The 26,412-nt window shown below is 38.1% G+C and overlaps 1 protein-coding gene and 5 non-coding genes across 6 annotated transcripts; all 6 read right to left on the bottom strand.

The window, feature by feature from the left end:
• Positions 1-1,762: 1,762 nt before the first annotated feature.
• On the bottom strand, positions 1,763-25,088 carry LOC127430665 (H/ACA ribonucleoprotein complex subunit DKC1-like). The gene is made up of 15 exons (XM_051680600.1): positions 25,024-25,088; positions 23,989-24,050; positions 17,686-17,772; positions 17,257-17,348; positions 16,175-16,359; positions 15,998-16,062; positions 10,742-10,868; positions 10,236-10,366; positions 7,552-7,695; positions 7,231-7,351; positions 6,935-7,053; positions 5,107-5,210; positions 4,081-4,135; positions 3,824-4,000; positions 1,763-3,747 (listed from the first exon to the last, which is right to left on the bottom strand). Exons 1-15 carry the CDS (start codon positions 25,037-25,039, stop codon positions 3,679-3,681), a joined length of 1,554 nt encoding a protein of 517 aa, XP_051536560.1. The 5' UTR covers positions 25,040-25,088; the 3' UTR covers positions 1,763-3,678.
• LOC127431396 (small nucleolar RNA SNORD83) lies at positions 7,117-7,192 on the bottom strand. Its single transcript, XR_007895599.1, has one exon. It is a non-coding gene; the product is annotated as a small nucleolar RNA SNORD83 (small nucleolar RNA).
• LOC127431381 (small nucleolar RNA SNORA36 family) lies at positions 10,064-10,201 on the bottom strand. Its single transcript, XR_007895585.1, has one exon. It is a non-coding gene; the product is annotated as a small nucleolar RNA SNORA36 family (small nucleolar RNA).
• Positions 10,441-10,517, bottom strand: LOC127431394 (small nucleolar RNA SNORD83). Its single transcript, XR_007895597.1, has one exon. It is a non-coding gene; the product is annotated as a small nucleolar RNA SNORD83 (small nucleolar RNA).
• LOC127431395 (small nucleolar RNA SNORD83) lies at positions 16,438-16,514 on the bottom strand. Its single transcript, XR_007895598.1, has one exon. It is a non-coding gene; the product is annotated as a small nucleolar RNA SNORD83 (small nucleolar RNA).
• Positions 17,428-17,637, bottom strand: LOC127431385 (small nucleolar RNA SNORD17). The gene has a single exon (XR_007895589.1). It is a non-coding gene; the product is annotated as a small nucleolar RNA SNORD17 (small nucleolar RNA).
• Positions 25,089-26,412: the final 1,324 nt, after the last annotated feature.

Genomic DNA, 26,412 nt, shown 5'->3' with positions numbered 1-26,412 from the left:
AGCCAGGTCTCCTAAGCAACCAATTGGCCCGGTTGCTAGGGAGGGTAGAGTCACATGGGGTAACGTCCTGGTGGTCGCTATAATGTGGTTCGTTCTTGGTGGGGTGTGTGGTGAGTTGTGCGTGGATGCTGCGGAGAATAGTGTGAAGCCTCCACATGCGCTAGGTCTCCGTGGCAACGTGCTCAACAAGCCACGTGATAAGATGCGCGGGTTGACGGTCTCAGACGCCGAGGCAACTGAGATTCGTCCTCCGCCACCCGGACTGAGGCGAATCACTATACCACCACGAGGACTTAAAAGCACATTGGGATTTGGCCATTCCAAATTGGGAGAAAAACGAGGAAAAAAAAAAAAAAAACAATAAGCAAAGAATATCTGCATTTTACATTCAGATTTCAGTGGTTAAAAATTGCACATTGCAGTGGAAATGTATTGTGAGGTGGTAAATAGTGTTTTAACCCTTAATCGTTGTTCGTTTTTGACCAGAATCATTTTTGTTTTGTTAATAAAACTGGTTCCCCTTATCTGATTGGTACAAGGCTTGGGAACTTTTCCTACAATTGCCATCTGAACACAACATTTTTTTGGACTTGATTCGATGAGTCCATTGGTTGTAAAAAAAAAATAAAATAAAACAAATTGAACACAGTGTTAGGGTAAAATTTGACCCGCCATAGCAAATTAATAGGTGACACTACAACAGAGCATTTTTTTAATTATTTGTCAAATAAAATCAATAAAGACAACACCCACAATGCAGAACACACACACAGTTTGGTTTGACTGTATTAGTGAGGACATCTCATAGACTTCCACTGATTTCATATCAGGCTGTTATTTTACTCCAGCACAGGGCCTTCATGTGCGAGATATTTTGCCTAATTTTTAATTTCTCAAGTTTTTTTTTTTTTGTGTGTATTTTTTTTTTTTTGGGAGAAAAGATAGCATAAATATGCTAGTTATTAATTTAGAGGTAATAAGGTCAAACACACACACACATAAAAAATGCATAATATTAGTTTTCACTTTAAAAAAAAGTTAGAATTAAATTTCTTTTAAAAAGTGTGTTAGTTTACACCTTTGATATTTCTGGTTAAATTTGACCCGAACAGTAAAACTGTAAACCTCTAACAGTGATGAAAGATTAAGTAAAAAAGTTGTGAGTTACAATGTAGAACGCTAAAACTCTTGCTCAAGAGCAGATAATGCATCATAACTCACATTTACAGTTGTAGTCAGGCCTTGAACTCATTTGTGCTTGCAATAATAATATTGATATATTGACAAGAATATTCAGGGTTCAATTGCATTTTTTTTAAGCTCAATCCACTGCATTTGTTACATTGTTGATCACTTAAAAATATCATTTAGATGTGTCCATTGTTTGTAAAAAACAAAAAAAACAATTGCAGTTACAGTAAGGCACTTACAACGGAAGTGAACGTGATCAGTACATGAAAAAAAAAAAATTAGCCATTAGACACAAACAAAATGTTAACATGACTTTAGTGTTAAATTAGGGATTTACCAACATTAACAAAATTATAGTTTGCCGCTTTGTCCGAAATAGTAATTATATGGATGAGCTTTACACAGATAAGATTACAAAGGGATTTTATCATCAGCTGTCTTCAGGCTATACTTTTTAAACAGTATTTTTTTTCTTAATGGACTGGCCCTATTCACTTCCATTGTAAATGCCTCAGCATAACCGTGATTTTTGCTTTTCTTAAAAAAAAAAAAAAATAATAAAATAAAAAAAAAAAAAAGTACGAATCCAAATCATTTTTTGTGGCAATCAAAGTTATACCACAAATACGGTTGATTGAGGTTAACTTGAATTGAACCCGGAATATTCCTTTAAACTTTGAGTGACCGTTATTTCTATCCAACCATGAAATAAGTAAAGGTTACATTTTCATATTTTCAAATTTTGAAGTTTGTTTACAAATACTAAAGCCAATTTACAAAATAAAATGATCAAATATAATGTAATAAAAAAAGTCTTTTAACAAAGATCTGACTGCATTATACTTTATACACAAACATTTTGAAGAAATGAAGAATGTTCTGGGCAGTAAACACTACTCTACTAGGTTTTTTTAAGTTAAGATTTTTGTTCCTGAAGTGATTTTGAAGTGATAGTCATTTTGACATTTTAGTTTAGAGGACAGAATTGTAAAAACTTAGTTTAAGACTAGTTTTGAATTAGATGTTGACCAATAACCACTAGAGAAAACAAGCACGTGTGCAGTTTGTCCTTCTAGTTACTGAGATACAGCTCTTGTGACAAACTCTGTTACAATTTCCCCAGTCTCCCCTGGACAGCCTTCAAAACCAAGCAACTATGAATATCAACCATAATACATATATATTATATATAAAGTGTATAATGTGTACAGTATAAAATACAATAATATATTTGGTCATTTAAAAATCTCAGAAGGGATCATGTAGTTTGAGAGAGAGAGAGAGAAGCCACGTAAAGATAGTCTAAATCAAAACTGATGTACTTGGTTAGAATTTGTCAAAGGAATTTGGAATTATGGGTTAACAGTTTTTAAAATTGGTAAATGGGGTCTTATTAATCTAACCTCTGGTCAATTATCATGCTTCCCAAGGATCCAGGATTTTGTGCTATTCTTCTGCATTTACACAGTTGTTTTCTAAAACAGGATTTAACTGTTTTATAAAGAGCGATGACTTTATGCATTGGAGCATGGCATGAATTTGCCATGTTTACACCTGCAATTAACATCCGTCTTCAGGGGGCCTGTGTAGCTCAGTGGTAAAAGACGCTGACTACCACCCCTGGAGTTCACTAGCTCAAATCCCAGGGTGTGCTGAGTGACTCCAGCCAGGTCTTCCAAGTAACCAAATTGGCCCGGTTGCTAGGGAGGGTAGTCACATGGGGTAACCTCCTCGTGGTCACTATAATGTGGTTTGTTCTCGGTGGAGCGTGTGGCGAGTGGAGTGTGGATGGCGTGAATCCTCCACACGCGCTACATCTCTGCGGTAACGCGCTCAACAAGCTACGTGATAAGATGCACAGGTTGACAGTCTCAGACACGGAGGCAACTGGGATTTGTCCTCCACCACCCAGATTGAGGCGAATCACTACGCGACCACGAGGACTTAAGCGCATTGGGATACAATCACAAACAGTCAGCAGAAACAGATCCTTACAGCCAAAAATATTAAAACTGCAATATGTGATGGTAACAGAAAGTGCACAAAGAAAGATCAGTTACTTAACTTCAATGAGCAGATTCTGTTACTTCAACATGACTAAGAGTGGCACAATAACAAAAGCATATTGGCAATAAAGGAAACAAATGGAAAATCTTTGTAAAAATTGATTGGTTCAGGATTACAGTTTCATTCTCTGTATTTACAACAATAAAAAAATCTCTTCACTTAAAATACTTGAATATACCCAGGCAACATGGGTTCTACATGGACAAGTAAAAAAAAAAAGAAAAAAGTCAACCGTTCATAAGCACAAACTAATTGCCCTGGATCTTGACCAACCCACGGTTGAACAATCATGCCAGAACAGACATGACTCACTGGTGGACAAGTTTAGAAGACTGAGTTTCTACTTGACCAAAGAGTCTGTGTGATCTTCCTCCAATATCTTGAAGGTCTTTTAATCTAATATTACACGAGTCTCCATGTTCACTCCGATCCATTCTCTGTATCTTTCACATTTTTCTTCTTTTTCTTCTTCTTTGCACTCTCCGTAACCTGGGTGTAAAAAAATGTGTTAGAATTTCATCTAAACAGCCTAAAACGGAGCAAATGTGTTTTAAAACTGGGTCACCTCAGTGTCACCCTCTGCAGGTGCCTCTTCAGGAGCTTCAACTGCTGCCTCTTCAGCCTGCTGCTTTAGTTTCTTTTCTTTCTTCTTTTTCTTCTTCTCCTTCTTGATTTCTTCTGTCTTTGAAGTGTCCTGAATGGCAGCAGCGTCATTTTCACTTCCACTGTCATCTCGCTTCCTCTGAAAAACATTAAGGAATCTTGTTAATCCAAAACTGATTCTAAAATGTATAACAATAACAAACAATTTTTTTTTTAAACCTTTGTTCCTGTTGGACCAGCATCGCCACTCTCCACCTTCTTTGTCTTGGGAGTGCTAGAAAATAAAAACCATCACCTTTCAAATAAGACTTCAGATTCCTAAATTAAGCCATCAGTGAGCTAGAAAATCATCATCAAGATGCCAGAGTTGGGTAGTAATGGACTACATTTAATCTGGATTATGTAATCAGTTTACTAAAATCAAGTACTTGTAATTAAATTAAAACATTTTTAAATGCATGTTATGAGATTAGTTATTTGATGGAATTACACAGATTACATTACCAGAAAATTGTTCGATTTCATGTTTGCTGTAAAGTGTAAATTGGTATTTAAAACACTTAAATTTAATCAAAACATGCAACTAAAAGTAGTCCATGCAACTTGTGCGCTGTAATCAAAGTCCTCCGAAGTCGTACGACTATTTTGAGTGAATAACACTGAAATCGAAAAATTGAAGTCTTTTTTTGCCAATAAACTTGCCCTCAGCCTTTAAATCTCATCAGAGCACATACATATTCAAAACTGTGGCATTAGTTGATGGCCTTCAGCATTGATGACAAACCTGGCATACTTAAATTCTTGCATGGGATTTAAGAACTACAGCAGAGCGAAGCTGTCTTATGGCATCAGAAGATTTGTAATATTTAGCACAAGAGGTATGGACTACTTTCATTACACTTTTATGGTGCCTTTTTGAGCTTTACAGCCCCAGTCCCCATTTACGTTCATTTAATGTAAAAGAGCAGCCTAGACATTCCACTAAACTTCTCCTTTTGTGTTCCAAAGAAGAAAATACATTGAGGGCAAATGGCAATTTTCACTTTTGGGAGTACTATTCCTCGAAAATTCTAGAAAATGATTTGTCCAAAGACCTCTAGTGTCTGTCAGGCCTGCTGCAGACAGCACTGTCCTGAGATCAGTGAGTTAATTTAGCAGACAAGACTCCCTCTAGAGCCACTGCAGGTTAAAAAGGGACAACAGTCCGCAACAGCAGCTCAGATCAAACACTTAGCCGAAGTGTACCTGTAGTCCACATAACCGTCTTTCCAGTCTGCTGGGGTGCTGCCGTTCGGTTTGCCATGTTTGTCTAAAAGTCCTTTTTGAATCATCATTTTCTTCTGGCTTGCCTGAAACAGAGTTGGTACATAAATGTTTTAGTAAATACATGGAAACAGAGAAAATGGCTGTGTACAGAATACTAGCTTCCTTAATTACAGAACACTGCACAGTTTATGTACTGTTTGTTTTTGAAAATAAATGTACTTTTAATGTGCTCTGGTTGTATATTGTATATTTTCACCTGTGTATTCCATACACAGATTTGCATACTGTGCATAGCATATAAACTCAGCAAAAAAAGAAACGTCCCTTTTTCAGGACACTGTATTTTAAAGATAAGTTATTTGGATTTTTACAAAATTAACAGATCTTTATTGTAAAGGGTTTAAACAATGTTTTCCAAGCTTGTTCAATGAACCATAAACAATTAATGAACATGCACCTGTGGAACAGTCGTGAAGACACTAACAGCTTACAGACGGTCTTTAGGACACTAAAGAGACCTTTCTACTGACTCTGAAAAACACCAAAAGAAAGATGCCCAGGGTCCCTGCTCATCTGCGTGAATGTGCCTTAGGCATGCTGCATGGAGGCATGAGGACTGCAGATGAGGCCAGGGCAATACATTTCAATGTCCGTACTGTGAGATGCCTAAGACAGCGCTACAGGGAGACAGGAAGGACAGCTGATCATCCTCGCAGTGGCAGACCATGTGTGACAACACCTGCACAGGATCGGTACATCCGAATATCACACCTGCGAGACAGGTACAGGATAGCAACAACAACTGCCCAAGTTACACCAGGAACGCACAATCCCTCCATCAGTGCTCAGACTGTCCGCAATAGGCTGAGAGAGGCTGGACTGAGGGCTTGTAGGCCTGTTGTAAGGCAGGTCCTTACCAGACATCACCGGCAACAACTTGGCAACAAACCCACCTTCACTGGACCAGACAGGACTGGCAAAAAGTGCTCTTTACTGACGAGCCACGGTTTTGTCTCACCAGGGGTGATGGTCGGACTCGCATTTATCGTCGAAGGAATGAGCGTTACACTGAGGCCTGTACTCTGGAGCAGGATCGATTTGGAGGTGGAGGGTCCGTCATGGTCATTGGACTGTGCTTGTTTTACTGTAGGCAGTCTCAATGTTATGTTACAGAGAAGACATCCTCCTCCCTCATGTGGCACCCTTCCTGCAGGCTCATCCTGACATGACCCTCCAGCATGACAATGCCACCAGCCATACTGCTCGTTCTGTGTGTGATTTCCTGCAAGACAGGAATGTCAGTGTTCTGCTATGGCCAGCGAAGAGCCCGGATCTCAGTCTGTGAGCACGTCTGGGACCTGTTGGATCAGAGGGTGAGGGCTAGGGCCATTCCCTCCAAAAATGTCTGGGAACTTGCAAGTGCCTTGGTGGAAGAACTGGCAAATCTGGTGCAGTCCATGAGGAGGAGATGCACTGCTGTACTTAATGCAGCTGGTGGCCACACCAGATACTGACTGTTACTTTTGATTTTGACACCCCCCCCCCCACTCCTTTATTCAGGCACACATTATTCCATTTCTGTTAGTCACATGTCTGTGAAACTTGTTCAGTTTATGTCTTAGTTGTTGAATCTTTTTATGTTCATACAAATATTTATACATGTTAAGTTTGCTGAAAATAAAAGCAGTTGAAAGTGAGAGGATGTTTCTTTTTTTGCTGAGTTTATATGTAGAATAACAGTGTGATTAGCATTTATATGTAGTATAAGTGTTTACTAATAATTGACATTTCTTGAAATGTTCCTAACCTTTGGTCCAAGGCCCCATTTGCGTGGATATGTATCTCGCTCCATAATGACCCTCTTGATTTTAGCGACAACCCCGTGATCACATGTGGATATGACGGCTGTGGTCATTAGAGCGACCGCTGATGAGCAAATAAAACATTCAGAATGTGCAAATGGATATTCTTGAAGTCAGTGATTTGGAAAGCCATCAGTCTAGGGTGATAGATAACTGGTCATCTTTGCTATAGTGCTAATGCAATCTAGTTCACATCATGTGGCTTTGAATGGGTGGTGAGGGGTGGTATTTCTATATATACCTGTGCAAATAGCCTCTCCTTTGGTAGTTATGACAACAATGTCTTGATTCACCTCAATACCATCTTCATATCTCAGGACGCCTGGCAACATGATCTTCGCACCATAACATATAGCGTTCACCTGCAATGAACATCCAAGTTATTATTATTTTTTAAATAATAAAGTTCATCAAGACAAACTTCATAATGTAAAAGTTTAGCTTGAAAGCAAAAAAAAAAAAAAAAAAAAAAAAACAACAAAAACAACTAACAACATGCTTATCAAGTCAATATAAAGCATTACTTTAGGACACTCCACAATTTAATAACTAATGTTCATACAGCGCTGTCTTTCATGACAATCCTCTTGTGCGAGATGAGCAGTTTCTCCAGAGGGAAGATCACTCTCCTCAGATACGTCTCGTCTTTGTTGTGGTCAAACTGCCATTGGGCGTCCATCACGTCATGCATGGTCACCATGTTATCCTTTGAGAAATGAGATTTGACAACAGCTAACACAAACCACTGTATGAGAACACATTTTTGGAAATTTGACAATTACACAAGAGTATGCAGTTTGCTTAAGGACATTAAGGTATTCATATGGGTGTTTCTTCAACTTTGGGTACTTACATGTCCCAGAGGTTGATTTGTATTTAAACACACAGCAAAAAATTATTCAAGTATTTTTGTCTTGTTTTCCAATAAAAATATCTAAACGTCCTTAAACCACAAAGAATTTAAGAAGCAAAACGGCATAAAATATTAAGACTTATTTTCAGAGAATATATCTTGAATTAAGCTTACACTTGCTTGAAAAAAGAAAAAAATTTGCCAATGGGGTAAGAAAAATAAGATTAATTCAACATTGATGTAACCATTTTTTTTTTCTTACCTCATCGGCAAACAGTTTTTTCTTGTTTCAAGCATGTATATGCTAAATTCATGATATAATCTCTGAAAACAAATCTTAATCCTCAAGTAAACATCTTGTTTTGAGGAAGTTCAGATATTTTGATTGGGAAAAAAAACAAAACTTAATTTTTGCAGTGCAGATTTTAACTTATTTCCATTTGTTATATGAAGGCCTCAAAAACTGAACTGGAAACTTTTACAAGGCCATCATTTAGCCTAATTTTTGTACTTTTCAAATGACTTAAATATCCAGATTTTACCGTTTTATCCTTGTCCCAGATCTACCAGGTCTTAGATACTAAGAATATCCATAGTAAAAATACAAATTACATTTAAAACTACATTAATATAAGTGAAATAAACCATTTCAATATTTCTTGTGTGGAAAAAGATTAATCAATTTTTCAAAAATTACATCGAGTTGTTGCGACATTTCCACAACACCAAACAATTTTGCTCCTAAAGTTTTTTCTCAACCAAAGTGATAAGTGTCAGTAAAAAGCATGCGAGATGAAAAATGAGAAGTGATGTTTGAAAAAAAAAAAAGGTAAATATCACTTGAGCAGAATTTTATTGGGTATTATTTTCAATTAAGTTGCAAATTTGCCAAATTACGCAAAACATGTGAAATGTAATTGTGTGCAATTAGGATGCATAAAATGTCAGCTATGAAATTAAAGGAATAGTTCACCCAAAAATGAAAATTTGCTGATAATTTACTTACTCTCAGGCCATCCAAGATGTATCGGAGTTTCTTTCTTCATCAAAACAGAATTTAAGATTTTTAGGATTTCATTTCAGGCCTCCTCCTTTAAACAATACAAGTGAATGTCCTCCATTTTTTGACAGTCCAAAATGCATATTTAGGGTGCATCAAAATAATCCACCCGACTCCAGTTGACAAATAAAGTTCTGAACACAAACGATTGATTATTTTTAGAAACAAAACAATACTTATATACTTTTTATCTACAAATGTTCGCTTCCATACATCTTTGTGATGCGCGCTCACGAGAGGGATGACGTAAGCATGTTGGTAAGGTCACGTGTCACGTGGAGGAGTCAGGAAGCGCGTCATTGTTTACAAGAGAAACTTGCACAGACCACAGACCAAGCGCTGTTCACAAACCAAAAGTCCAAAACAATTTCAATATACAATAAAATAAAAAATAATTTCCAAATTAAAAAAAAAGTAAACAATGACGCGCTTCCGGACTCCTCCACGTGACGCGTGACCTTACCAACATGCTTACGTCATCCCTCTCGTAGAGCGCGCATCACAAAGATGTATGGAAGCGAACATTTGTAGATAAAAAGTATATAAGTATTGTTTTGTTTCTAAAAATAATCAATCGTTTGTGTTCAGAACTTTATTTGTCGACTGGAGTCGTGTGGATTATTTTGATGCACCCTAAATATGCATTTTGGACCGTCAAAAAATGGAGGACATTCACTTGTATTGTTTAAAGGAAGAAGCCTGAAATGAAATCCTACAAATCTTAAATTCTGTTGTGATGAAGAAAGAAACTCCGATACATCTTGGATGGCCTGAGAGTAAGTAAATTACCAGCAAATTTTCATTTTTGGGTGAACCATTGCTTTAACCTTAGCAAGACAATAGAGTCTGCCATTTTATTACAAAAACGTTAAAAATGTCATTTCCAGCACACAATTCAATTAATCACAATACAGAATCTGAGATGTGCTGGAAATTTACATGACTTTCAGAAAAAAAACGAGACTGTGATGCATGTACATGCACTGTCAGACAAATACCATTTTTTTTTTTTTTAAAACGAGACATTTAAAGTCTGAAAGTTGAAATATTAATACAAGGCTGGATGAGATGGACTCAAACGTGCCTCACCAACACACGCAACACAGCTCAATGTGTCAGAGCCTGTGCACCAAATGCTAGGCCATGGAGTTAATTAAGAGTTAATGTAGGCTGAAGTTTGATGAAGAGGTCAAACCATAACCACTTCAGTTATTCCTTTCACTTTCAGCCATTTTCTTTCCCAAAGATAAATTACCAGAACCGGGGGCAAAACCCAGAACTGAACTCAACACTTTGGGTGTCCAAACAATGGCTGGGCAGGATTTAAACATACCTTTTCACCCAGAACACCAGAGCGGACTCGTCGCAGCTCTTGCATCTGACCGCCGACTCCCAGCAGCAGCCCCAGATGAACACACAGAGTTCTGATGTACGTGCCCGCTTCACAGCTCACCCAGAATATACCTGCACACGAGTTGAGAATGCACAATTACTGAAGTTCTTCATTTTCTGTAACAAAACGACCTATAATGCACTGAAGCCATCAGTGTCGGGTGATAGATACTGGGTCATCTTTGCACAGAGTGCTAATGCAATCTATATCACATCATGTGGCTTCAGAATGATCCAAGTCAGCATGAAACCATAATTAAAACCAACAATGCCTAAAGAGCTATTATAACTATGACTAACCAATAACTTGTCAATAATGGCCTAAGTAACATTAGTCGACAAGACAAAAAAAATGTTTTCCCTCTTTGGAAAACGTGCACCGATAAAAAGTAGATAGGTTCGATTTCATGTTGACTTTAAACCAATAATAAAGCCTTGAGGTTCTACCTAATCTTCTCTCAGAGTCATATTCGATCAGTTTGCTCTCGTAGATGGTCCGCACTCGCAGTTGTCGCTTCACAGCGGCGATGAGTGGAGGTCTTTGGAACAAAGCTCCTGTTAAACACTCCAGAGCCTGCGGAGGAAAGCAGAAAACACTGATAACACTACTACTCAAAATTACATCTGCGGTCACAAGGTCCACAGCAATGTGTTCAGTCATGTTTGGTCTTCTTTGGTGAAACCAGGCCTCTCCAAAACCTGCAGGATCTCCAAGACCAGCCGCTGCAGTAGAACACTTCAGCAGAGAGTAGAAGACCAGCAGCACTGGCACTCGGGCCCTGAATGCCGGTGAGATAGAGGGGGCCCGGAGACACTCAGAGAATGGATAAACAAGTTCATTTCATACACAGCAGTGGACCTTCACAATTCAACACACTTGAAAGCTAAAATATTTAACTGCTTGAAACGGTGTCAAAGTTACTCTATACTATGAAATAGGGGTGGGCAGTATGACTATGATCTTAACGCCTACAGGCCTTTTTAGAGGGGATATAAAGTACAATGTGCATGCACACTGGTTAACAATGGCAGAGACATGCCAAGTTTAGTCAGCATAAAAAGGGTTTTTGAACTTTATGTAGCACTGTCTCCAAACTCCTCAGGTACCCACAGGACATAATGTCAATGACAGACACTAATTTTCCTTTAAATCAGACAAAGCGTTCAAAAGATATTACTCTTAATTAAAATTCAAAATGTCAAACAGGTAATATGACCAGAGAATCCAGACACAAAGCTTATGATTTCAGGCAAAACAGCCCAAAAGTTCTGGGATTTCTTGACCCATAGGTGGTGCCATCACCAAAATTGGCATTTCCCCTCAGATCACGGTCCTAATGGAGTATAACAAGTTTCTTATCGATAAACCAAAGCATTGCCGAAATACAGCCTTATTTCCGGTTTCACGGCAACATTGTTGACTTCACACTGGCGTAACTTCCGAACGTTAGCAAGAATCAAAATTTAGTTTGGTCAGTTCTGTGCGTGTCCTGTATTTTGTGTTTGAGTACTTTTAAGCGGGATTTGATAAAAAATAATCCCAAAAATGTAAAAAAACATTGGCAGAGCTTAGTGAAGGGTCAATTTCCACTGTTCTTAGCTTTATATTTTTGGTAAATCTTTCATTCCCCACCCCAAAAATAAGTGTTCCATTAGTGTTGGTGGTGTCAGCCAATCATACCACAGTGGGCATGTATATTGAAGAAAAACAGAGCATTTCAGACAGTGGGCCAGAGACAGGGTGGAAAAAGAATTTAATACTAGAGCTGCACGATCTCGATTCAGACACCCACGCGATCTCATTTCTAAATGACAACGATTCTGCAATGTATATTAACGTTCCAGTGGCACGCATTTGTAAGGCGGTCAAATTTCAATTCGAAATTCACTTCAAGACATGTTTTTAATGTTGATAAACTTTATATGGCATCAACAAAACACAGCGCTCCTGCACGGGACGCTGAATAATCTAAAATGCAACGGCCAAAGACGATTGTCCAGCACAGTGCTTTACAATCTGCAGGGTGCAGACCACGATTAGCTAGGAGTGAAATGATGGCATTACCAAGATCTGACTAAATTCACTTCCCGTGCACTGTATGATTAAAGCTGGCTGCTTTCAAAAGCTCACACACGTGTCTACCTGTGCGCTTGTGTACTGTGATGAATGCAGCGCTCCTGCACGAGACTCTGCGCTGTTTTTAATCAAAATACTTCATGCAGATCTATCACAGTAAAGAGCGTCAAGAATTTAAGTAGTTTCGTTTCGCATTAAACTACCTTTTTTAATGTTTATTGTTTTTTTAACGTTTAATTGCTACGGTTGCTGTAAAACTTAAAGCACTGTTTACTCTGTTCTCTATTTCATTACTGGCTCTTGAATAATTCCTTTACAAGCTTGAAGCAATTTTTACAAGAAAAACACTGAAGGCCTCATCGTTTTAATTTAAATTGTTAATATTTAAAAACTTTTGTAAAATAACAGTGTTTTCTTGCATAATTGCTTACAAGTGCAATACCAAGATAATGTAGAACTGTTAATGAAGCTTTTTTCTGCTCGTTTTGCTTTTTACTTCGCATGTGAGAAACAGGTTCAATCGTTTTTATTTTACTTTTTTTATTATGCAGTTTAACAGGATTTTTTATTTTGTTTTTTTTTGCAATAATCACAAGGTGCTGTTTGGTATATAATGCATTTGTTGCACCCTCTTATGGACATAGGACATTTTAAATTTATATATTTGATTTACAACTTTATTGCATTTTTGCATAGATTGAAGTAGAGAACATTTTGTCAGAACCTCTACTAAATTATATGTAAATTTGTTTAGTTCCCTTATGTTCAAGTTTTGTAAATTACTGAAATAATAATTCTTCTTCATATTCTTGATCTTTATTCTAAGCAAAAAAATCGTAATTCTCAATTTATCCAGAATTGTGCAGCTCTATTTAATACTATGGCTTTTTTTGTGCAAAAACCTTTACTAACATTTTAATTAGGGATGGGATGACATATATCGAAATTCGATATATCACATACCAAAAAACAAAGCATGCATTTCGAAATTTGCAACATAATTTTGTTCATGTGGTCATAAATGACAAGCCAAACACAATCTCTCTATAGCTTGATTTTTACCCCTACTGCACTTTTTCTACACCATTTACAGGGTTTGCACAAGATCCTTGAAGTGCTGAAAGTGCTTGAATTTAGCTTTTAGTATTTTAAGTACTAGAATACCTGGAAAACCACTTTTTGTTTAAAGGTGCTTGAGATTAATAAGAAAATCTCTTCCATGTAATGTGTGTCCATCAAAGAGGAGATACCGCACTCCACTTTCATTGAATAGTGTCTTTTCATTTCCTTTGTTCTTTACAGTCAGATAAAAAGAAACATTAATTTCTCACAAATAGCGTGAATGTGCTACAAAAACAGTTCTCTAAATCGTAACGTGCGAGTCTGAGACTCTCTTCAAACTCTTAAAGTGACAGTAACATTCTAGAATTTTTATATTTTTAATCTTTGGAAATTGGTGTACTTCTGCACATTAAATTATTTTGGTACCGTGTTGGGTCTTGATTCTAATTAATTTTCTTTATTTATCACACATTATACATTTGCACATACAGGTGCATCTCAATAAATTAGAATGTCGTGGAAAAGTTCATTTATTTCAGTAATTCAACTCAAATTGTGAAACTCGTGTATTAAATAAATTCAATGCACACAGACTGAAGTAGTTTAAGTCTTTGGTTCTTCTAATTGTGATGATTTTGGCTCACATTTAACAAAAACCCACCAATTCACTATCTCAAAAAATTAGAATACATCATAAGACCAATAAAAAAAACATTTTTAGTGAATTGTTGGCCTTCTGGAAAGTATGTTCATTTACTGTATATGTACTCAATACTTGGTAGGGGCTCCTTTTGCTTTAATTACTGCCTCAATTCGGCGTGGCATGGAGGTGATCAGTTTGTGGCACTGCTGAGGTGGTATGGAAGCCCAGGTTTCTTTGACAGTGGCCTTCAGCTCATCTGCATTTTGTGGTCTCTTGTTTCTCATTTTCCTCTTGACAATACCCCATAGATTCTCTATGGGGTTCAGGTCTGGTGAGTTTGCTGGCCAGTCAAGCACACCAACACCATGGTCATTTAACCAACTTTTGGTGCTTTTGGCAGTGTGGGCAGGTGCCAAATCCTGCTGGAAAATGAAATCAGCATCTTTAAAAAGCTGGTCAGCAGAAGGAAGCATGAAGTGCTCCAAAAGTTCTTGGTAAACGGGTGCAGTGACTTTGGTTTTCAAAAAACACAATGGACCAACACCAGCAGATGACATTGCACCCCAAATCATCACAGACTGTGGAAACTTAACACTGGACTTCAAGCAACTTGGGCTATGAGCTTCTCCACCCTTCCTCCAGACTCTAGGACCTTGGTTTCCAAATGAAATACAAAACTTGCTCTCATCTGAAAAGAGGACTTTGGACCACTGGGCAACAGTCCAGTTCTTCTTCTCCTTAGCCCAGGTAAGACGCCTCTGACGTTGTCTGTGGTTCAGGAGTGGCTTAACAAGAGGAATATGACAACTGTAGCCAAATTCCTTGACATGTCTGTGTGTGGTTGATTCCTTGACCCCAGCCTCAGTCCATTCCTTGTGAAGTTCACCCAAATTCTTGAATCGATTTTGCTTGACAATCATAAGGCTGCGGTTCTCTCGGTTGGTTGTGCATCTTTTTCTTCCACACTTTTTCCTTCCACTCAAATTCTGTTAACATGCTTGGATACAGCACTCTGTGAACAGCCAGCTTCTTTGGCAATGAATGTTTGTGGCTTACCCTCCTTGTGAAGGGTGTCAATGATTGTCTTCTGGACAACTGTCAGATCAGCAGTCTTCCCCATGATTGTGTAGCCTAGTGAACCAAACTGAGAGACCATTTTGAAGGCTCAGGAAACCTTTGCAGGTGTTTTGAGTTGATTAGCTGATTGGCATGTCAAAATATTCTAATTTTTTGAGATAGTGAATTGGTGGGTTTTTGTTAAATGTGAGCCAAAATCATCACAATTAAAAGAACCAAAGACTTAAACTACTTCAGTCTGTGTGCACTGAATTTATTTAATACACGAGTTTCACAATTAGAGTTGAATTACTGAAATAAATGAACTTTTCCACGACATTCTAATTTATTGAGATGCACCTGTATACAGTGAAATTCTTCTTTTTCACATATCCCAGCTAGGCTGGGGTCAGAGTGCAGGGTCAGCCATGATACGGCGCCCCTGGAGCAGATAGGGTCAAGGGCCTTGCTCAAGGGCCCAACAGTGGCATCTTGGCGGTGCTGGGGCTTGAACCCCCAACCTTCTGATCAGTAACCCAGAGCCTTAACCACTGAGCTACCACTGCCCCAGGGCATTCAATGTGAAACATGGATTCTCAGGCAAAAACAGTTACTATAGTAATGCCCATTTTTGTTTTTAACCCTGATTTTATTAGGAACTTGGAAGCAAACCAAGTCTGGCATCAGTGCAAAAAAGTTGCTTTACATTAAACACTTGAGTTTAAAAACTAACGACTCAAAACTGTTCCGACTCCAGTTATGTTTGGATAAGTCATGTATACAGCACTGCTCATACTGCTCGGTCATAACACCCAGCCCTACTATAACACAGTTGCTTAAAGCAGCATGTTGCATTCTCACTTACCCTCGCTAGCTGATGTTCGTTCTCTAGTGCATTGTGCAGCCGTACTATTCCCACATACTCTTTGCCTGAAAGACACGGCACAAGAGTAGTAAGGAGAGGCTACTCATTTTTCTGTACAAGTCAGGCTTCATGTCAAATGCTTGGCAGAAGGCTCTGGACGTGCTACAGCTGACCTACCTGCGCTCTGCTGAGATTTGACCAATCGCGTGGCTCGCTCTACACACACGATCAGGCAGCCTGTCACTTTAGGGTCGAGAGTGCCACTGTGGCCCGTTTTCTCAACGCGAAGGATTCTTTTGATCCAAGCGACAACTTCATGGGAGGACGGGTTAGCGGGTTTGTCCAGATTAATGAAACCAGCCCTGGACAGATGAATTCAAGAAAAACAAGCTTTTGAGAGAAAAAAAACTTGTACAACATGTCTCCATTACTTTCGTGGAAGCCATCAGTCTCGGGTGATAGATACTTGGTCATCTTTGCACAGAGCGCTAATGCAATCTAGATCACATCATGTAGCTTCTACATAGTCAACATAAAACAGTAACGGTTTTAACTTTAACTACGTCTACATGAATCCAGATACATTTAAAAACATCGTTTTCATTTTCTAAATGCTCTTCGTCCACACTGCAGTTTAAGCATTTTCCAAAAATTGCTCGTCCACACTGAAACGTATGAAAACGCTTCAATCTCCTTACTGCGCATGCGAAAAATTGCTGCTGAATGTACTGTCAAACACATTGTTCTCGTGTTCCGTTGTCGGACACCAATTCAGAGTAAACTCCTGTTGCCTTTGAAGGAATGCAATGTGAATGTTGTACTAAGTAACATTTATCTTTAACAATGCTATCAAAGTGAATATCAGGCACAATAGCGCTGCTGTAACACGGGCCGCCATCTTGATTATTTTGGTTGAATGGATCACATGACCACGTCACATGACAACATACGTAAATTTTCAGATATCTGTTTTCGCAGTCCACACTAAAACGCAAAGACAGCATTTTCAAATGTATCCCCTTGGGAGAGCACTTTCAAAAAGCTCACTTTTCACAGACAAAAACACTGTCTCAGTGTGGATGTGGCCTTAATGTAACATATATAATACATTTTGATGAAAGACTATAAAAATGTATTTTCTTTGGAATAGAGCACACTGTCAAATTGTTCATAAAATGACTAGGAACGTGTATAAAGAGTAAATTTTGATTTCATGTTGACTTTTTTTAAATAGTCAAAATCACACTTCTAAAACTTGCCTGACATAATCATGTATGTTCCTCTTGAGTGGATTCGACCCATGTGGCAGAGGAGTGTAATGAGCCGTCCTGATGTTCAGCTTATCAAAGTTCTGTAGATAATAAGCAGGTTCATAGATAAATAAGTAGACAAAAGCAAAGATGAACACATGATGGGACAAAAATGTACATGTGATCAGAAGTGTTCATTCGTCTTTGTCAGGGCTGCTCTGACCCCTCGCACCAGCACGTCTGACTCCACAGCAGCAGACCCAATAGAACATTGGCCCAGTTGTGCAGAATCAGGGAACTGTAACCGTACAGCCCAGAACGGACCGCAGAGCCGCAAAGGGACAGAAGCAGCGGCGCTCAGCGAATGGATAAACACGTTCATCATGCCACATGCTGGGTCACATTTGAAGGATTTGTGGGGGAGCAACAGAAGCCTACCTTCAGCAGCAATGGCCATTGAGATGTGTCCAAGCTTGCAACCTTAGATTCAGGTTTGATGAGGAAGTCACCACTTTCTTGAATTTCCTGATGATAGAGTCAAAAATTTAATTAGGAAACCAATTTTTGAAAATGATCAACATCTGGTTTGAGTAATTTGTGTGACCAAAGTATCTGTCTGAATAGCATGGATAAGGTATGGTACAGTTCATTTCAAAATAGTTTTCCCAAAACTAAAATAAATGACAGACATTGTAGAGGCAAAATTTGACATTTCTAAATAAACACTGTTTTCTATCCATGTGAACATAAATGCAATGACCTGTCAAACATCAAAATCTGTGGTTATTTTTCTACATGATTTACAGGGTTCGCACATGTTCCTTGGAGTTCTTAAAGTACTTGAATTAGGTTTTAGAAATGCAACGCCCGTTTTACACCGCTCACTGAACCAGGAAAGAAGCAGTGTGTATTTTTTTCGGCATCCATGTTAACAAATGAGTGTATTTACAGCAGAAGCAGTGCATCAGAGCATGGCAAAAGCAACGCGTTAGCTGCACTGCAGCGGGAGTTTCGGTGTTGAGTCTATTATTGCAGCGAAGCACACGCTGAATTAAAGTGACTCTGCACTGTTGATGGACATCATGAAGAGGAGTTGATAAGAAAAAGTAGATATTGCACAGAATAAGCATATATTTTTAGTTGTGTGTTTTAGTCACAGCTCATTGGAAAACCAAATAATAATAAAATCACAAACAATATTAAATTATTTTAATTATATATACATACATACACATGTATACATAAAGCCGACATATGGTTTTCTCATTTAAAATGAAAAGTCATAGCCCTTTTTTTTATACTATTACATTGAGAGAAGGTCTAATGTGTTAACAGCAATACCCGTATACAGCCGAGTGTTGCCAAATGTAAATAAACGCAAGTGACAGCACGTGTATTCTGTAAATTCAGAACTTACCTCAGTCTTGTATTGAAAGACACTATTATTAAAGTGCTCTATTGCCCTCAACTTTTTAGAAGGATTAATTATCAAAGGAAAAAACGTAAGATGCTGTACCCGGCTGTTGGTGAAGATGGTGAGTTAACATATTGGAAGTGTCCTTTTTGTGAGGAAAATATTCAATACTTAACCATTTTGGCTGGTGTTTGAACAAAGAGATATCACTGTTCAGTGGTTGTGCATAATTACTTTTTTCTGACTATAATATTAAGTTATATTATTAAGTGTGATCGAGCCAAACCAAGTGGTCAAACTGTCCTCTGTTGTGAAAAACATCCAGGCTCATCGTCCTCCCCTTCCACTAAATGTTTAAAAATGAGCAGAGCTTATGTTGGCCATCACTACATTAATTCTACAAGACTGCATTAGATAACGCCAGCATCATGTAAATAAGACTGACGATCAAGCTACTAACACTTATCAATAACTCACTCCTGATAAAAATTATAACTTTATTGTGTGTACAGAGCACAGCAGTTTCTGCAGCAGAAACGCTCTGCTGGTGTAAAATCACACGTGTCGTTTGCTGCGAAACTGTCACGACGCACTGCTTTGGTTCGGCTCACATGCTGCTTCGGTGTGCGATGTAAAACAGGCGTTAGTACTGAAATACCTGGAAAGTGATTGAAATTAAAGGTGAAGTGTAACTTTATCAAAATACGTTCTAATATCCTAGTTTATTGACAAGTATAAGTACTGCAAGCCATTCGTGAGTTTACCTCCCCCAAAAGTATAAACACCGAGCCTCTGAGGCACTATCAAAACATTGTTTACATTTTGAGTGGCCCGCACAGCCCCACCCATTCAGTTCTTTCTAAACCTATAGCATGAGTTTGGGGCGTGGCTACTTGTTGTAAACGATTCAACAGGGAGAATGTGAATGAACATGGCAGACATGTTACAGCAGAAAAGAAACTTAAGATTCACCAAAATTCAAAGACTTGCTAAAAGACAGAAACAGAGAACGGAGTAAAACCAGAGTGAACATTTACAAGGTGGAGGACTTTGAGCGAATTTTTGGGGTCCGATTCTCGGTGTGTTGCTTCTCAACAGGTAAGCTACACTCAAGTTCATTACTGTCGAGCTTCAGATAAATTAGTAAAATACTCGGAATATGTATCGTTATGCTTACTAGTCACAAAGAACCATAATACCTCTTGTGCTGGATCCCCCACACACCAGCTGCCGTTCAATCCAGCGGTGTTATCGGACGAGCAGATTCCTCTGCAACGTTTTCTGTCCAGTGTGTATATGTTATAGTAGTATTGTTTAATATGACGTTAAATGTTCATCATCTTTAATTTAGTATTGCCTATTTGTTCATAGGGAATCAGAGAGTGCGAAAGGGCGTGATGAGTCTGAGGGGTGTTGTTGCCAAAGGTTGTTTGAAAACTACTTTATTTCTGTAATTCCGTTTGGTGCCACTAGTAGTGCAGAAATTACACACTTCACCTTTAAAACTGAATTGTTTCTACATGCAATTTGTGTCCAATATACACGAGATCCACGCACTTCACTTTTATTGAATAATGTCTTTTTAAACATCCTTTCTGTTGTTTACAGTCAATTGTTGATCAAAAGGTAAAAAAAAAAACTATAATTGCATGTAGCGCAGATGTGGTAAAGAAATGATTCCTTTGAAATTCAATGACAATATTCATTGATAAAATTTAGAATTCTTACATTTAAAAAAAAAAAAAAAAAGCTAAATGTGATGACAAATGAATTATATAATATATGCACTCACACATTATATATACAGTTGAAGTCAGTTTACACACACCTTAGCCAAATACATTTAAACTCAGTTTTTCACAATTCCTGACATTTAATCGTAGAAAACATTCCCTGTCTTAGGTCAGTTAGGATCACTACTTTATTTTAAGAACGTGAAATGTCAGAATAATAGTAGAGAAAGTGATTTATTTCAGCTTTTCTTTCTTTCATCACATTCCCAGTGGGTCAGAAGTTTACATACACTTTGTTAGTATTTGGTAGCATTGCCTTTAAATTGTTTAACTTGGGTCAGACATTTTGGGTAGCCTTCCACAAGCTTCTCACAATAAGTTGCTGGAATTTTGGACCATTCCTTCAGACAGAACTGGTACTGAGACAGGTTTGTAGGCCTCCTTGCTCGCACATGCCTTTTCATCAGCTTGAGGTCAGGGCTTTGTGATGGCCACTCCAATACCTTGACTTTGTTGTCCTTAAGCCATTTTGCCACAACTTTGGAGGTATGCTTGGGGTCATTGTCCATTTGGAAGACCCATTTGTGACCAAGCTTTAACTTCCTGGCTGATGTCTTGAGATGTTGCTTCAGTATGTCCACATAATTTTCCTTCCTCATGATGCCATCTATTTTGTGAAGTGCACCAGTCCCTCCTGCAGCAAAGCACCCCCACAACATGATGCTGCCACCCCCCATGCTTCACGGTTGGGATGGTGTTCTTCGGCTTGCAAGCCTCATCCTTTTTCCTCCAAACATAACGCTAATCATTATGGCCAAACAGTTCAATTTTTTTGTTTCATCAGACCAGAGGACCTTTCTCTAAAAATTAAGATCTTTGTCCCCATGTGCACTTGCAAACTGCGTCTGGCTTCATCCTTACTGAGCAGCCTTTCAAGTTATGTCGATATAGGACTCGTTTTACTGTAGATATAGATACTTGTCTGCCTGTTTCCTCCAGCATCTTCACAAGATCCTTTGCTGTTCTGGGATTGATTTGCACTTTTCGCACCAAACTATGTTCATCACTAGGAGACAGAATGCGTCTCCTTCCTGAGCAGTATGATGGCTGCGTGGTCCCATTGTGTTCATACTTGCGTACTATTGTTTATACAGATGAACGTGGTACCTTCGGGAGTTTGGAAATTGCTCCCAAGGATGAACCAGACTTGTGGAGGTCCACACATTTTTTTTGAGGTCTTGGCTGATTTCTTTTGATTTTCCCATGATGTCAAGCAAAGAGGCACTGAATTTGAAGGTAGGCCTTAAAATACATCCACAGGTACACCTCCAATTAACCTATCAGAAGCCAACTGCCTAAAGGCTTGACATAATTTTCTTGAATTTTCCAAGATGCTTAAAGGTGCAGTTAACTTAGTGTATGTAAACTTGTATGAGTTTTAATGACTTCAGCCTACACTATATGGATAAAAGTATTGGACCACACCTCTTAATCATTAAAATCAGGTGTTTCATTCAGTCCCATTGCCACAGGTGTATAAAATCAAACACCTAGCAATGTAGTCTGCCTTTATAAACATTTGTGAAAGAATGGGTCATTCTAAAGAGCTCACTGAATTTGAGCGTGGTACTGCAATAGGATGCCACCGTTGCAACAAGTCAGTTCCTGAAATTTCTTCCCTCCTAGATATTCCATGATCAACTGTAAGTGGTAATATTGCAAAGTGGAAGCATTTAGGAACCACAGCAACTCAGCCATGAAGTGGCAGACCACAAAGTTACAGAGCGGGGTGGCCGAGTGCTGAGGCGCACAGTGCGTAAAGGTCGCCAACACTCTGCTGACTCTTGAGTTCCAAACCTACTCTGGCATTAACATCAGCACAAAAACTGTGCACCGGAAGCTTCATGGCATGGGTTTCCATGGTTGAGCAGCTGTATGCAAGCCTTACATCACCAAGCACAATGCCAAGCGTCGAATGGAATGGTGTAAAGCATGCCGCCACTGGACTCTGGAGCAGTGGAAATGTGTTCTGTGGAGTGACAAATCACACTTTTCTATCTGGCAGTCTGATGGACGAGTCAGGGTTTGGCAAATGCCAGGAGAACTTTCCTGCCAGACTGCATTTTGCCAACTGTAAAGTTTGGTGGAGGAAGGATTATGCTATGGGGTTGTTTTTCTGGGGTTGGCCTAGGCCCCTTAGTTCCACTGAAGGGAAATGTTAATGCCTCAGCTTACCAAGACATTTTGGAAAATTCTATGTTTCCAACTTTGTGGAAACAGTTTGGGGAAGCCCTTTTCTGTTCCAGCATGACTGTGCCACAGTGCACAAAGCAAGGTCCATAACTGATCAGAAGATCAGGGGTTCAAGCCCCAACACCACCAAGATGCCACTGTTGGGCCCTTGACCCTATCTGCTCCAGGGGTGCCGTATCATGGCTGACCCTGCACTCTGACCCCAGCTTAGCTGGGATATGTGAAAAAAAAAAAAAGAATTTCACTGTATATGTGCAAAATGTATAATGTGTGATAAATACAATTATTATTATAATTATTAATTATTATAAAGGCATGGTTGGATGAGTTTGGTGTGGAAGAACTTGATTGGCCCGCACAGAGCCCTGACCTCAACCCTATCGAACACCTTTGGGATGAACTAGAATGGAGACTGCGAGCCAGGCCCTCTCGTCCAACATCAGTGTCTGACCTCACAAATGCTCTTCTGGAACAATAGGCAAAAATTCCAACAGACACTCTCCAAAATCTTGTAGAATGCCTTCCCAGAAGAGTGGAAGCGGTTATAGCTGCAAAGGGGGGACCAACTCGATATTAATGCCTATGGATTTAGAATGGGATGTCATAAAAGCTCCTGTAGGTGTCATGTGTAGGTGTCCCAATACTTTTGTCCATATAGTGTAAGTGTATGTAAACTTCTGACTTCAACTGTATATATATATATACACATACACACACACTTTCACTTCTCTATTCCTCGAGCTAGGCGAGAAATAGAAAACGTACAACTGTCCCTTACGTTTCATACTGAACAGAAATACAAACAACATGCAACAATTTCAAAGATTTTACTGAGTTACTGTTCGTTTAAGGAAATCAGTCAATTGAAAAATTCATTAGGCCCTAATCTAATCAATGCGTATGGAAAATTTCTGGGATCTTTTATTTCAGTTCATGAAACATGGGACCAACACTTTCCATGTTGTGTTTATATTTTTGTTCAGTGTATAAAGGGGTTTTGAATGCAAACCATCATATTTTACAGGACATATTTTCAGTTTAGTTATATTGCTTGTCCTGCACTTATAAAAAGGTATGAGAAACTTCTTTCAGCATTTATATTGTGTATTAGTGAACTTAATTCTCATGAGAAATCTTAAGGTCCATTATATATATATAAAAAATAAAATCTGTCATACTTTGTCATTTAAGTGTTCCTAGACTATATCGAATCGTGAACTCGTACATCAAACCGAATCATGAGATAACTTTAACCCCACCCCTTGCATGAGTGCACTTCTATAAAGAGGTACATAACCAGCATTTGCAAACCTTAAAAACGAAACATAAACAAGCTATTACCCCAACTTCTTCATCTGCAATTTTCTTTGTCTTCTTTTTCTTTTCTTTCTTGGCTGAGGCAACTGCAGAAATAATAAGGTTACAGATTTTCTGTATGAACAGACAGTATTGCAAACAACATCCTAATCATGACTGACTCGTCTGGTTATTGCCAGTGTTGCTACAGTTTTTGACCAATGAATCCCCACTTTTCCAGTCGTTCATAAATACTGGATACAATTTGTAAGATTATTTTATAGAGAATGCGGTCAAATAAATACTAGTCAATTAAATATTTAGATGACCAAGTTTTGAATATGTACATTCGCTAACATCCATTAGTGAATTTTTCATTATGAAATCACAGTTCCCTGTTATTATTTTCACGCTGACCATTACTTTGAGAAAAGCGCGTTCTTCTTGCTGAGGCGCAACCACGTGGCTCGTGCAGTCAGCACGTGGGTGGGTGGGTTGAAAACTAAACATTTTACCTTTTCAAAAACTTTAATACAACCTAAATCTTGGATTTAAACAGATTTCTGCATATCATTTTGGTACATTTACTAAAATAGCACAATGTAACGTGATGAAGACTGATTCACAAAGTAACCATGGTTTCAGATTATCATTAGTATAAACCACGTTTACCTGTAATGCCACTAAATACTATTTTGACCACTTACTGCATCACAAATATAAGTTTGAATAGTGTTTTTAATATTCTAGGTTAAGGCTTAACATAGATTAAAACAACTTAATGCCCATTATACTAGCTAATACATTACAGCTTACTTGTGAGGTAAAATGCTTAATTATTAATTATTCGTCATATGCATTACTACGAGTATATGTATAAATAACTTTTATGTATTTCTATATTCATCCATTGAATGTTGCACACGTGAGGCATTATTTGAGATCTTAGCTTTGATCAATTAACTGTAGCACTTTATATGCATAATATTTACAATTAAAAGACAAACATAAGAGTCATGATTTATAAATTGCATTACAATAATTATTAAAAACATCGGAAGTGCGTGAAAATGATCTTACTTTCGGTGTCCGCCATCTTCAATGAGCGCTTCACAAGAAAGCAGCACGTTTGACTTTGTGCGCATGCGCTTTAACAACATCTCGTGACGTGAAGTATCGCGATACTGTAACGTTCATAGACTTTTCACATTCCGGGTTTTGGACCGCGGAAGTAAATGTTTGCAGGGTAAACCGACAGCGGTGAATGGGAGTTCACAGCAAATATTATTTGCACTTACCCATTTGTTCCAAGACCAAAATAAAAAATCCACTTTTACGTTTGAATGACTTTCTAGAAGAGGAAAAAATAGAGAGCGGTGAATTAAGACCGTTAGAAGGGAGAAGATGACACATTTACTGTCACTCGAAACCCCCCTCACAGCTGTGGTCATTCAGTTTTTAAAACTAATTCCAGGGTAATATAACACAAAGCATAATGTTGTAAATTTACACTCAATATTTAAATAAATGCATAATATAAAAAATTCGCGAGATTTACGCTGCTAAATAAGGCGTTTCCGCCATCACAGTCTGAGAAAAAGGTGTGCAACATGTTTCACAGTGATTATCCAGAAGCGAGTGATGCTGCTAGTTCCAGATAATCACACTGACTTTTGTTCTGGAACATTGTAATAAATCTTTCTGACAGAGCTTTAAGACTATATAATAAATATAACAATATGCACCTTTCATATAAGATTATTGCTCAGAGTGTTTTACAAATAAATAAAATAAAAAAAATGAGTACATTAAAAATGTATACAATTATTTCAACTTGCTTTTTTATACTGTTTGCATGTTATTTTAACGTTATTTTTATTTTAAAGTTTTATTTATTTTTATTAAACTTTCATTTTTAAAGTGGCTATAATAATATAAAAACTATAATAAACGGCATCATGAAAATGATAGACACGAAACGCAAGGAATTCAATTTATTTTCTAAGAGGTAACATTGATATTTTTGTGCGTACAATCATTTGAGATGATTTCCAAATGCAGGATAATTAAATGCTAAACATTATAAAAATATCAAATAAATGATCTCCCGACAATTAATGCAATACAGTATACAGACAAACACTGTGACTTGCAGCCAGATAACAAAACCCATTATCTCAGTTACACATTACCATATCACTGTTATGGCACAAAACCATAAGAATACCCTGTGCCATTTACGTAAAATGATTTTAACACAATTCCATAGTCCAGACACCATTCTTCAAAGTTCAAAGTGAAACAAAGGCTTTACTGCCATAATAATTGTACAGTATTAATCCTTTCATTGTGATCAAGTATGATGAGGTCATTTTGTCTGTTTTAAAGTGACAGTTATCCTTCATCAGAGGTTGTAGGAAATCATCCTTCAGATGACAACATGCATTTCCATTGTCATTTCCTCACCAA

Source organism: Myxocyprinus asiaticus, chromosome 40, assembly GCF_019703515.2.
Source record: "Myxocyprinus asiaticus isolate MX2 ecotype Aquarium Trade chromosome 40, UBuf_Myxa_2, whole genome shotgun sequence".
NCBI lineage: Eukaryota > Metazoa > Chordata > Actinopteri > Cypriniformes > Catostomidae > Myxocyprinus > Myxocyprinus asiaticus.
Note: the sequence above shows the minus strand (reverse complement) of the source record. Positions and strands in the feature narration are given on the sequence as shown.

Bases quoted from the DNA above. Each gene is read 5' to 3' on its own strand.
- LOC127430665 (XM_051680600.1), bottom strand. The intron at 16,360-17,256 runs GCAAGTTTTAGA...TCATCTGTCCAG, and splicing joins AACATACATGATTATGTCAG to GGCTGGTTTCATTAATCTGG. The intron at 5,211-6,934 runs GTTAGGAACATT...ACTCTGTTTCAG, and splicing joins AATGGGGCCTTGGACCAAAG to GCAAGCCAGAAGAAAATGAT.